This window comes from Dendronephthya gigantea, unplaced genomic scaffold (genome assembly GCF_004324835.1).
Source record: "Dendronephthya gigantea isolate DGI-Jeju-01 unplaced genomic scaffold, DenGig_1.0 000980F, whole genome shotgun sequence".
Taxonomy (NCBI): domain Eukaryota; kingdom Metazoa; phylum Cnidaria; class Anthozoa; order Malacalcyonacea; family Nephtheidae; genus Dendronephthya; species Dendronephthya gigantea.
In genome coordinates this window covers 1-13,585 of record NW_021163990.1, presented here as the reverse complement: position 1 = coordinate 13,585, position 13,585 = coordinate 1, and the positions used below count along the sequence as shown (strand labels likewise).

General features: G+C 35.6%; 3 protein-coding genes across 4 annotated transcripts; all 3 read right to left on the bottom strand.

The window, feature by feature from the left end:
• Positions 1-1,607: 1,607 nt before the first annotated feature.
• LOC114544838 lies at positions 1,608-5,657 on the bottom strand. The gene is made up of 11 exons (XM_028563335.1): positions 5,652-5,657; positions 5,380-5,476; positions 4,814-5,146; positions 4,613-4,730; positions 4,457-4,548; positions 3,868-3,982; positions 3,395-3,682; positions 3,045-3,215; positions 2,746-2,916; positions 2,368-2,429; positions 1,608-1,919 (listed from the first exon to the last, which is right to left on the bottom strand). Exons 3-11 carry the CDS (start codon positions 5,009-5,011, stop codon positions 1,608-1,610), a joined length of 1,527 nt encoding a protein of 508 aa, XP_028419136.1. The 5' UTR covers positions 5,012-5,146; positions 5,380-5,476; positions 5,652-5,657.
• A 190-nt stretch (positions 5,658-5,847) lies between these two features.
• Positions 5,848-8,337, bottom strand: LOC114544837. 2 transcript variants are annotated; one of them, XM_028563333.1, is made up of 5 exons: positions 7,954-8,337; positions 7,792-7,863; positions 6,971-7,360; positions 6,460-6,564; positions 5,848-6,223 (listed from the first exon to the last, which is right to left on the bottom strand). In XM_028563333.1, the coding sequence occupies exons 1-5, from the start codon at positions 8,213-8,215 to the stop codon at positions 5,895-5,897; spliced, it is 1,158 nt and encodes a 385-aa protein (XP_028419134.1). In that variant the 5' UTR covers positions 8,216-8,337; the 3' UTR covers positions 5,848-5,894. The 2 variants fall into 2 exon arrangements, with proteins under 2 accessions (XP_028419134.1, XP_028419135.1); XM_028563334.1 differs by having other exon boundaries at positions 5,985-6,056; positions 7,954-8,336.
• Positions 8,338-8,439: 102 nt separating this feature from the next.
• Positions 8,440-12,659, bottom strand: LOC114544836. The gene is made up of 6 exons (XM_028563332.1): positions 12,652-12,659; positions 12,133-12,357; positions 11,451-11,582; positions 10,965-11,051; positions 10,804-10,878; positions 8,440-10,053 (listed from the first exon to the last, which is right to left on the bottom strand). Exons 2-6 carry the CDS (start codon positions 12,205-12,207, stop codon positions 9,862-9,864), a joined length of 561 nt encoding a protein of 186 aa, XP_028419133.1. The 5' UTR covers positions 12,208-12,357; positions 12,652-12,659; the 3' UTR covers positions 8,440-9,861.
• Positions 12,660-13,585: the final 926 nt, after the last annotated feature.

The following is a 13,585-nucleotide window of genomic DNA, read 5'->3' as shown; positions in this document are numbered from 1 at the left end:
TGTCAACATTGGTGTTACTACACCATAGTTTTACAGCAGTTAAGCACCCTGTTACCAGAAGATGGTACAAATACGCACAAAACAGTAAATTGAACAAAAACGTGACAAATATGCGAATTTGTCAACATTGGTGTTACTACACCATAGTTTTACAGCAGTTAAGCACCCTGTTACCACAAGATGACACAGAAACGCACAAAACAGTAAATTAAGAACAAAAACGTGACAAATATGCGAATTTGTCAACATGGTGTTACTACACCATAGTTTTACAGCAGTTAAGCACCCTGTTACCACAAGATGACAAAAACGCACAAAACAGTAAATTAACAAAAACGTGACAAATATGCGAATTTGTCAACATTGGTGTTACTACACATTGTTTTACAGCAGTTAGGGCACCCTGTTGCCACAATAAGACAAAAAACGCACAAAACAAAATTAACAAAAAACGTGTTAAATATGTGAATTTGTCGACATTGGTGTTACTACATAGTTTTACAGCAGTTAGGCACCCTGTTACCACAAGATGACAAAACGCACAAAACAGTAAATTGGGAACAAAAACGTCACAAATATGCGAATTTGTCAACATTGGTGTTACTACACCATAGTTTTACAGCAGTTAAGCACCCTGTTACCACAAGATGGTACAAATACGCACAAAACAGTAAATTAGGAACAAAAACGTGACAAATATGCGATTTGTCGACATTAGTGTTAATACACCAAGTTTTACAGCAGTTACACACACTTTTAACACACAATGGCAAAAAACGCACAAAACAATCAAATTAACAACAAAAACGTGTTAAATATGCGAATTTGTCAACATTGGTGTTACTGCATCATTGTTTTACAGCAGTTAGGGCACCCTGTTGCCACAATAAGACACAAAAACGCACAAAACAAACACATTAACAACAAAAACGTGTTAAATATGTGAATTTGTCGACATTGGTGTTACTACATCATAGTTTTACAGCACTTAGGCACCCTGTTACCAGAAGATGGTACAAATACGCACAAAACAGTAAATTAAGAACAAAAACGTGACAAATGCGAATTTGTCAACAGTGGTGTTACTACACCATAGTTTTACAGCAGTTAAGCACCCTGTTACCACAAAATGGTACAAATACGCACAAAACAGTAAATTAGGAACAAAAACGTGACAAATGTGCGATTTTGTCGACATTGGTGTTACTACACCCTAGTTTTACAGCAGTTAAGCACCCTGTTACCACAAGATGACACAAAAACGCACAAAACAGCCAAATTAGTATACTTTCATATACCTTTAGTTAGCAATATATATAGAACTTGACATAAGTAAATCCTCATATCTGTTTATAATTTCCACGGCCAAAAAATTGTTGCCTTGACAAAGATATTATATTTTAATAAGTCAAAATATAATATACGACTTCAAAAGGGTATTGTTCCAGGACGCCCTTAACTTTACGAAACAAAGTTGATTTTGTACAGAATTCAGAAGTTGTGTTTAAATAATATAACGACTTTTTAGGATTTAAAGCGAAGAAAATAACTTTACGAATTATAACATTTTACAACAAGCACGAATAATTAGGGACGTATCGACCATCTTAGGTGTCAAACTCCCATTCGGAATAGATACTCTCATTGTCGTTATCAGTGTCACTGTCGGTTTCACTATCCATATCAAAATTTGTATCTCTTTCCAGCTCATCCTCCACATCTTCATAGGATTGCTTAGTATTGTCATTGTGCGACTCAATTATGTCCTGGAATCCAGACAATTGTAAACCGAGAACTGGCAAGAAAGATTGGATTCCAAGCCTTAATTGTTGCATGGCAAAGTTAATTCCTTCGTTAACCAAGGCAAGCTTTCCTCTGACAATGGTCCTTTTGACTGAGCTTGTAGAATAGGTTTTTGCCTAAAATAAAAAGATTTCAATATACGTTACATAAAAAGCAATCGCATAGCTTACAGATGTGGCTTACAGAAATGTCGAAAAGGAAATTGCGGACCTAAATAACTTTTAAATTATCGCATCTTCGCATTAGATACACACAATTAACACCCAATAGACCTTCCAAGAGCTTACATAATGGCCAAACAATAAAAAATGTGCGTCCATGAGAAGGTATGTACGGCGTAGGTTTTTAGCTTTTTGATACACCATGCATGTAATGCAGTATAATTCCAACCATAACATTTTGCTCGTATACAAGAAACTTCGTGCTTCGTGAAGATGGTTACAATATGGTAGCTGAAATGTTCACTGCATGATTCAGGATATGGGCTATCCACAAATATGCATAAATTGTACTTCATCACCCTTTAAACCTACAAAGTAATTACCGCCGAAAAACATACCACACACACACAGCACTTTCCACCGCAAGAACAGGCTGTTCACCACCACATTGGCTGCGACTTTTACCTATATGTTCGAAAATTAAAAATAATTTTAAGCCTGGTTTTCAGATGTCAAGGGCCACCGACACAATAACCATCGTCAAAGAATTACGTTATATGAAAACCAGCCTTTACACCTGCAATAAAAATTTGGATCTGTTGCATTTAGCCGAATAGACTGCAGTTCAGTCAAGGTTATATTGCTTATGTTCTTTGACGCGCAGCTCACAGAGTTTAAAAACATAATTTACATTTTTCCAATAAGGACAAAAGCTTTTTGCAATCGATCGCTGAAAACATACTCTATATTTCACAATTCTAAAAGTGACCGGGAAAATTACCTTGCAGCAGGTTTTCCAATTTTGCAAGTTCGCTATAAAGTGCCGGAAGGCATTTCTTGGTGTAATATTCAAGGTATTGGAACATTTCCTTTTTAGTAACTTCGATTTCCTCCTGAAACCGTTGAATTTCCATCAACTTATCCACCACAGATCGTCTCGTTACCAAAGGCACTATTGTATGAAAGGCACAATATATTCATATATAATGTACTACGCGTCCGGCAATTTATAATTATGTACGTACAAGTTCTATTTGCAAGCCTGGCTCAGTCTGTATACGAGAAACAGTAGCTACTCACACTCATCAACTGGCTCGTTCCGAGAATTCCATGGAAACTTTCCATTTAAAATTTCTTCTATGTTGCTTAGCGGTTCGTCTGCAATTCGATTATAATTTGAAATCAAAGAATGGATACTCTCTTTCTCTTTGCTGATCTTTCTCCTTAACTTATTTCGTTGCTTCGAAGAATCTTGAAGAAAATAATATTTGGTTAAAATGTTACCTTCCCTTTATCCCGCATGTGGAGGCTAATTTTCCGCGGTTTCGTTTTTTATGGGTGTTTTACTCGCACGGAAACGTTGGCTTTAAATGTTACTACTGAAATAAAGGAAGAGACACTGAAAATGTAGCTATTAAATGTAGAACCACCTGCAAGTTTTGCAATGTTAAATGCCAGATGAGAGATCGCGTTATGATGGAATTCCATATTGTATCTCAAATATTCCAAAGATTTATTTTTTAAAACACCTTCACCAAAGGAATAATTGCGACAGATCTTGGGCTGAAACTGTTTAGATTTTTCCTTATAAATCTTTTCAGCAACGTCAAACAAGGCCTTCTCTTTTGGCGTTAACACATCTAATGTGAGCAAATGACATATGTATTTCATTTCCTCCGGAGTTATGGAATATCTTTTATTTCTCGATTTTTCATCCACTGACATAAATTTGAAAGAGAAAAAAGAAACACGTCGTCATTGCACGAAAAAATTACACCAAGACATCGCATTCTGAGAAGAGCATACCTAACGTTTTTAGTTTTATTATTTATAATAATAGATTCGCCACAGTATCATGTACTGCATGTAAACTGAACAAAACTACACAAAATTCTATACGTACGTTTAGCAGCGTCAAATATATCTTCTTTCCATTTCTGTAATGTTGTTGGATCACACTCAAGTTTCTCTGACATGCTTTCTAATTCTTTCTGCATGATGGCGGTTTTATCTTTAGCCTAGAACCATGCATATAAAAGTACAGAACACATTATTATTTTTCCAAGAGAAGATTATACATTTCAGTACTCCCCTTTCCGTGCATGGGAAATTTGCATTGCATCTACATATTTTTCAATCCTCCACGCTTTAAATTTCTACCCACACCTTTTTTTTTAATAAATTTGTTTCTGTCTTATTTTTTGACGAAAACTACCGAAACGGATTTGGCAAAGTATTTGTAGCTATGTTATGTGACAAGGGGGGATTTCGTTTTAAACTATTCGGCATATTTGCTTACACTTTTTAGGCTAAGCCAATCAGAATGCCTAAATTTTTAATACATCATGTAAAATGATGATTATTCTGATTGGGTTACTGAAAATGTAAACAAACTTACTGATTGGTCTAAAACGAAATTTCCCTTGTTATGGTTTCCCTTGTTATGGTATAGTTACTATTACTATTAGGTAAAAAATAGAAAAATTAATAACTTTTGTATATCTTTTCGCAAGAATACTTGACAGTTTGGTTATTTTTCTTTTATTCCACTCCAGTGCATGTTCAGTCAGCAATTCCTCTCGTCCTATGTATGCATACATCAGAATTAAACGTTTAACTGGTTTGATAATTTTATTGCACATGCTTACCTTCAGGTAACATATGCTTGGTAGTGCACCCTAACCGCGAGAAATGACTGTTAATCTGTTCTACTTCCTCTCCTGTTGTTGCAGAAGCGCCATCTTGCCATCGCCCTCCCCAAATAACCTGCAAAAAAGATTACACAATGGACACTGCACTTGACTGCACACTTGCCACGTACGAAATATAATAAGCACAAGGAAATTTACCTGGCAATACCAAGCATGTGCTTTGGCATGCATTACGGAAAGAGCAGGTTTCATCTTTTGAGATGTGGTTACATCATTTTTACACAGCCAAGGCCAATACTTGCAGATGACATCATACCAGAAGAATTGTGTTGTACGACGAAGGTAATATTCCTTTTGCATATAATGTGCATAGCCATACACTTCTCCGTGCTTCATGCTAACTGCATGCTGGGCAACACTGTGACGACAGCCAGCAATTTCTAGCCCAGTTTCATCAACAATTTTCTTTTTCTTCAAAGTATTTCCAGCAGCATGCCAAATAGAATCGCCACACTTAGAATCATCTGTGACCTAGGGTAAAGTATAGCCGAATTGAAACAGCTCGATTTTAGATTATTTTTATACGTACAGTAGATCCACTTGGTATAAAAATAATCTAAATATTTGTTACAAATCATAGCATTACGGTCAGAAACTTCCCACACCAAATGTCACACATTGATATTTAATGGGACTATTGTTCTATAATTGTTTTGAGGTAAACGAAAATTCGTATTGTTTGAGAAGACAAATTGTAACAATACCTTTTCCTTTCCTTTTTTGTAAATTTTACAGAGATGATGTTGAACTTTTTCATTTGAAGCAATAAAAGCATCTCCATAGTAGCAATCTCTTTTCCTGCTAAATAATTTCAATTTATCCTCTTTAAAACATACATATGATGAAATAACTTTGAAACTCTTTCTAGGTGATATACAAGACGCATTTCAGTTGTATATGAGCTGACGATTTCCCTCCCAAGCTAGTGCATTCCTGCAATGCATCGTCTGTGATTCAGTGTACAAAATGTACTTACATCCCAGCAGATTGTACCGATAAAGTTTCATGTTACCATCCATGTGAACGGAGTGTTGCTGCTGTTCACATGCAGGGCACTCCATCCAGTTAATATGCCGTAGTTTGTTCAATTCATATTGGCAATATTTCCATTCACGAAAAGAGCTACCAAATGTTTTGCTGTTAATTGTTCCATCTATATAAAAGATAGAGAAAGATACATCAAACTAATATCTGTACAACTATTTAACTACTGAGGCAATTAGCAAACATAATCATAAAAGAACAGGATTCCATTTTTTGCATGAAGCGATACATTGAAGTTGATACTTAGAAGTTGGTTTAAACGTACCCGCCCTTTTTGTATCGAAAACATTTCTAGTGATTTCACAAAACTATTTTGAGAAATTCCAGGAACAATCTTCTGTAAATTATCCCAGAAATGAAAGAGATCTTGGTGAAATACATATGTCATGTCACGAATAGTTCCAGGCCAAAACCCCAGCTGTATTAAAACATGGGGACTTGTTGATGAAATAACATTGTCACATTGTTTACATTCATATTTTGTGTGACTAATGTCGAATCTACCTGAAAGATAATAATAAATATTTAACCAATTAGCACAAAATATAAGTTTTGAGTTCCATGATAGAGATCAACATTTGGCCTATAAAGCCTATCTGAATAGCATCATCTGGTTGAATCTTGCAGGAGCTAGGTTCAGCCTACATAATGTATCATTTATAGCTACAGTATAAAACTATAGAATCTATTTCAGAAAGACAATGTTTTTGTGAATAAAAAAGACAACTAAAATAGCATACCTTTCAATGTTACAGCAATGCAACCCATACCCTTCTCATCATATAAAATATTGCAAGGAAATAGGCATGTGGGACAAATAACATCACCAAATGGAAGGGACCGTTCTAAAAAATACATAGACAATTCATATATTTTCAGAAACTGTTTGAAGAACCCTCTAAAAATGGCAGAACTTTCCTACCAAGGGAAAACATTATCTCACACCTAGAGTTTCACAAAGATGCTGAGATAATACAAAGATAATACTGACTGGTCAATTTTTTTTACAAATTTCATGTGACAAATATGTTTCTGTGTTTCTTTATTTGAAAAAGACCTAATAAAATTTTTTATGAGAAAATTTGCCAATGAATATTTACTCATGTAAAATGAACTTTAGGTTTGACATAAATGCTAAATAGATCATGCTAAATTTCATATTTAAAGAGCATCTTGAGAGTATCACGGTCACAATGCACCTTTTGACACAAGGTATAAGTTACATCTTTTTAGCCATGCTATAATATTTACCAACAGTAATCCATTCCAGTTTGCTGTTAATTGAGGCTGTTGGAGGAATAGGTTCATGAAAACCATTCAAAATTGCATCTCGATCATGAAATGGATGGTTCTTATGGTTCTCCTCATCACAATCCCCACAGACATATCTATGTGAAATGCAGTCTTGACATCCAATAACTGCCATGGCATCTTTACAGCTTTCGCATAACAATTCATCAAAAATGCCAATGGAAAATTTAGTTTGCAGCAAAACTTCGATTAAACTACTTCTGACTTCCTCCCAGCTTTCATAAAGGGAATTTTGTCTTTCATGCCAGGTTCGTTTCTTTTGCTGACCACCACATTTCCAGTTACATAATAATCCTTTTGCTTCTTCAAGGATATCATTCATTGTCACATCTAAACAAAATCGATGATACTGCTTTAAAAATGAGCTGCTAGGTAGAATGCCACAAAATCATTGTACACCATATTACACCATTAAGTTTAATATACATTCGATAAACCAAGTTTTGTAAAGTAGCAGGGTCTTTAAATTCCAATATATAAATGCATAAACAGTATCCATATTGGAAAGTTTGCAATATGTGTGAATGATGAGTCACAATCTTCCCTGCACACAGCCAATCTAGCAATGTGGCAGCATGTGTATAATGTCTAGTCAGTAGTCACAGAGGACACAAAGCTATACGAACGTTGTTTAGATAATAAATATTGACTTTTAGCACATCATATTTTACAATAGCGGTTCAAAATGTCAACAAAGCGGATTAAAAACTTCACAGCATTTTTAGCTGTTGTAATTGTACATATTTATATTAGATCCATACCCTCTACAGCGTTTGTCGTTACATCCATATCTGATTCACGATCCAATAAACTTACTTCTGGTGGTTCTTGTTCTACGTAAAAAGTGACAAAATAATAATCATCCGAATGATGGGACCTATCTGGCGTAGGTTCTGTGTAAAATGTTACAAACAGAAGCATACCTTGGAAAATATTATCGCTGTGTTCCTCTAAGTTTTTTGATCTTGAACTAGAGGCGGTATCATCGCGATTATAATACTTTGGATTGTAAGTATTTTTGCAACTCCGTTGGCCAGTTTTTGGATCCGTGCTATACTCATAATGAATAGGCTTTCTTCTCTTTTTTCGCTTTTCTAAAATATCATTACCTTGCCTAATAAGACAATCCATGGAAGGGAGTTTCTTCTTGCGAGCATTGGCAGCCCTTTCAAAATTCTCCGCCATTGTGAAAGATTTGAGTTGGTTTTGACCCAGTTTCTTTCCGTTTCATAATGCTCGGCCACGCGTCGCGAAATTATTGTTTTAGTAATTTCGGATGTGTTTAAGAATTTATTGATATAATAAATTTAGAAGTGGAGCTCATGTTGAAATAATTGCATGGAAAGTGTGTACTTGCATAAAACAGATAGCTACATCGTACTATGTTCATATATTCGTCCTAGCCCAGATTTTGTACATTATTTATTTAAAATCATGCCCGCTGGCAATATTGACACTTCAAAAAAAAAACAGAACAAATAATATATTAAATTAGGACTTACTTAAATTATTATTGCTCGGATAAAAATATTAATTTCGCTAATCCACACGTTGACGTTGTGCACGTGTTGCAAAAGGGTATTTTGCATAGTTATAAAAATAAAACCTTATAGAGAAAAGAACGGCTATTACGAACCATTTAAGATGATCACGAGTTGAAACGTAACTATATTAGACTACCAGGTGATGTGAAATGGCGGGAAAGGACTCGGACTAGTTGTCAAATAAAATTGTTCTCGGGTGAAACAACTTAAATGCTGCAGAGTGGATTTTTATATTCCGACAACCTTTCTGAACCCTGATTGGCGAAAATATGAGCGCGGGATCACCTGGTAATTTGTTCCTAGAATTGCACATTCGATGATTATTACGCTCTGGGATCGGTTGTTCAAAAGCCGGTTAGCTTAACTCTGAGTTAAAGCAAATCTTAACATCGATTTTTCAAGCCGCTTATTTACAAAGTTGAATATCTTTTTTCACAAATATTTTCTGGACCGATATAGAAGTCATATTTTGTGCAGTTTCGAAACGAAGAGTGGTTCAGAAGTACATAAACGAAAACACTGGATTAAAATTTAACCCAGGGTTAGCGCTAACCTAGCTTTGAAGTTTGAACAACTGGCCCCTGCAATCTACGTGGGATGATATTATTTAATACATCGAAAACGGCATTAGAATTGCTATTTGCAATTTTTTTAAGGTGTAAAAAGTATTTTGTCACATTATTGACATTATTGACATGTTGTTTTCATCGTGTGATAAACATGAGCAGTTGTTCAGAAGTCAGATTTTAAACGTAATCATCTAATACAATCTTGCGTCGTGATTTTCAGTGACTGAAGGCCTTTATCCATACACTCATCGCAAAACCCTAGTGCTCACATGTCATATAATTGCACTACTACAATTTTGCGTTGTTCAATCCTGTTTTAACAAAAATAGTGTCATATAATTGCCGTTGGAGCCTTGGAGGACTGCTGCCATGTGCACAACAAATCTATATCAGTGTTCAGTAAGATGCCAGCTGATATTAATGTAGACAAAATAATAACGTGGTACGAGCCGAATTCTAACCCTGGTGACCCAAAGTCTATCACCTTCCGTGCAGATATATATATATATATATATATATATATATATATATATATATATATATATATATATATATATATATTTATATATATTCGTAAAATAAAGAGTCGCCATCTCAGCACACCAACGTTTTGGCGCGGTCCCGGATAACTATTGCATGGTTTATGCTCCTCGAGGCTGTTGTTTCTCATGGAAAAAGCCTTCATAATCAGGCAGGAACTGCATAGCTGGAACGAAAACTATGGAGGAAATTCTTGACTTTCATGATGTGAATGTTCACTTGTCTGCGTTAGAGCATCAAGAATTAATGACGATGTCTGAGACTCTTGAGATTGAAGTTCTTCATCGTCTTCTTCGATGACTTCGGAATCTTCGAGTGTTTCAATACGAAGTTCAGATTTACCTTCCACGAAGAATTTCGTAATAGTTTTCTGAAATGAAATGAACAAATTCATGGAATCAGTTTAGGAGTTCCTCAAGAAAGATCTGAATAGTATTATTACGCTAAAACGAGATGTTCATGCAGGTTTTCGACTGCCAAAATTTCAAAATCATTTGCTTTTTTCTAAATCTTGACTGAATAAACCTCCTTTTTGTGTACCTTGTAAAAAGTCAACTAGACAAGTGAAAACAATGACTTTGAAATTCAGCATAAAAAATCTGGTTAGCCTCGCGCAACTTATTTTGACAAGTCTATATATAGATTAGATCACGTATCGCGTTTTGTGCTTTCTGATTGAATGCTATACTCGTAGGCTGGCAATGATAACCTACTATGGCATTGATTTGACTAAAATTATAATCTGAAAGAAGAATTTTCGGAACAGAAAGCCGTCAGTTCGCCCCAGTACACTGTCCAGTAACTTTTCTTACAACGGTAATTCTTGTTTTTACTACAAAACACCATCAAATCACTTGCCCTCGATATCTACGGGGAATACTCAACTCGGCCTCGTTTCAAAATCAGACCACAATAATCATGCACGCATTCACTGGACGAATTGTATCACAGAATTCTGATATCATTCCTATAATGTCTTATTGTATATAAACTTTTACAAACAGTTACATAAAAAGTCTCCGCTGTGATGTAAAGTTTGCGGATAAAACGTCCTCCTGGTTTGGTCGGATTGACTGAGCAGAAACAGACTTTTTACGTTTATATATTTTTGTGAGCAAACCTGATTTTGGACTCCTTTCTTTCCTTGAACCATATACGCGAATTTTGTGACGGTTCGTAGTATAAGATCCTTGACCTATATACATCGACAAAACTACAATTAGCTTCGCGGTGGTGAAAACTAATTTGTCATAATTGTCATAATGATGAAATGTTTCGTACCTTAGAACGACTCATGAACATCGCTCTTGGATCTTTGATATGGCTGTGAAGTGAGGTTAGCATCATTTTAATCTTCTCAACGATAACCTGAAATACGTGAAGATGAGGTAAGCATCTCAAGGAATTAACTCTAAAAAGGCAACTGCAGGGGGCTGCATGGTTGTTTAAATCCGTTACTCTCTATTTTAATGTCCTGAAATCACTCAGTTTTGTCCAAGCGCCTCATGACAGGACGGATTCGGGGTACTGAGTAATAATAAATTTCACAGTCAAATTTCCAATTCAAAATACCTCAATACCAACGCTATTGGTTATTCATTTCTAAAGAATATTTTGACATAAAAATTTACCGATATGGTTGCAAGTTAGAGTGCTAGAGTTAGAGTGCTGTAGTGCTTTATTCTCACTTACACTGGATCAGCCACTGATCTTAGGTCAGCTGGACAAGCTACATATATGTTTTTCCTCAAGTTTGTATTAACAAACCTTTTCCTGGGGTACAAGGCTTTCTGCTCCAACGACAGCATCGAGCAGTTCGATCATTGTGTAAAGCTCATAATAATCAGTGCTGTCATTCACATCTATTTCTTGGAGTAATACATTAACTTTTGTGAACATCTAATAAAAATATTTAAAAACAAACAAACTTAATCTAAGAAAAACTACAGCAAAAGCAACCTGATTGGTTAATAGCCGTGCAGGATTGCCTTCGCGCGTGCATAGCATTTTAAATAGTTTTAAACCGTTGTTTTACTGCAGTTATTTTTATAAAATACAATTGCCAAATGGTTGTTTTGCATTCCCACTTCTTGGGTCTTTGATATCTAAGTCAATATCATGACGTCATTTAACAATGACGTCATTAACGGATGTAACTTTTTTTTCCCGTTATGTGATAGAGTTCATGAAAATAAGTTTCACACATAGCTATCAGCCAATCAAGAATTGAATTATAATAAAAGGCTTATACTAAACATTAAAATCTGCTCAATTATTTATAAAGCTTTTTTGTGTCTGGTTGCATGTGAACTGGAAATCAAGTGACCTCTATATTTGTTCAGTAGGCAGATGCACTATCCAGTCTTTGCGGATCAGTGCTTTGCGGTGCATTCGCTTCAGCAGTCAGGAATACAAATATCCAAGGAGAAAGTAAGAGTGCGGCATGTACCTGATGTGTATTGGTTATTTGCTGATCTTTTTTCAAATCGTTGTCCGATATTATGAACGGATTGATATCAGTCATAGTGTTGTGTGAAAGCGAAGCCAAAATTTGAAGTGCGGCCAATCTTTTAACATCATGTCCTCTATTTGAGTAAGGCTGAAGTTGGACAATACGTAGTTTGTTGCGATGATGAGTCTCGATACGAGAGAGAATAGATGATAACCTGGTTGCCTGTATAATAAAAGAAAGAATACTAATGTAAATTTTTGTTCACGCCTAATGAAAACTAACCACATCGATCAAGGGCTACCGACCGCCAGATTTGGGTATTTTAGCTCTTGTAAAAACGCCTGAAAAGCAATAAAACTACAGATTTGTAGCTAACAATTATTAAAGAAGACACCCAGTCTAAAAATACCAAGGTTTAATCCACGTTATAGGCGATTAAACAGCCCCTATCCGGCGGTATAAATGCATAATACTGTAGTTTGTTTGTCTCATAATAATATATGGTAGTACGAATACCTGGTCAATCCAATAGAGAAATTTAGCAAACACGACGTGGCGTCTAAGACGTCGCCGTTTTAGCGCGAGCGATCTGGGACTAGGACGCCACCACGTCGTAAACTATTTGTGATTTAGCAAGAGGTTGATATACGCGTTTAGTCGGTTTGGAATATTCCTTTGGAACTTTTTATTCACAACTTTGGAATATGTATTTATCAGGTGAGTTTCTTCATCTTTTTTAGATCTAGATTAAGACATGAAATAGAAAGGTTGCTCTCAGGGTGAAGGCAATAGATTATTTTCAACTTCGAATGCTCAAAGACGGTTGTTTAATTTTCAAACTCAAATTTCGCGAATATCACGTATGTTTTATTGCAGTGAAAATCGCAGTCAAAAATTGCTTTAATATTTGTAGAATGTCTGGCTATGGTTTGCAAAGCTTTCGCGAATACTTAAATCTTGCTTACATTAACGACTTGGTGGACTTTGACGATTTTATTTTTTGCATATCGCAAACCAATCAAAATCAATTTATCCGTATTGGAAATTTGATGAGTTTAATTTGGAGAATCTAGATGACACACAGTGTCATACAGAATTGCGCTTCAAAGAGTGATATCCCAATCCTCTTAAATTGCCTCAACATCCCCGAAAAATTGTTTGCTGCCAAAGAACAACATGCACTGGTTTGGAAGGTTTGTGCATCCTTTTGAAGAGATTGGCTTATCCTTGTCGGTATACAGATATGGTTGGCATGTTTGGACGAAACCTGCCTTAAAATTTGCCTTATTTTCAACACGGTACTAAATTTTGTGTATAACACACATCATCATCGCCTTGAAAGCTGGGAGCAACCATTTCTATCACCTGAAAATCTTTCTGCTTATGCTGATAGCATTCATACCCATGGGTCCCCACTTCCAAACTGTTTCGGATTTGTTGATGGAACAGT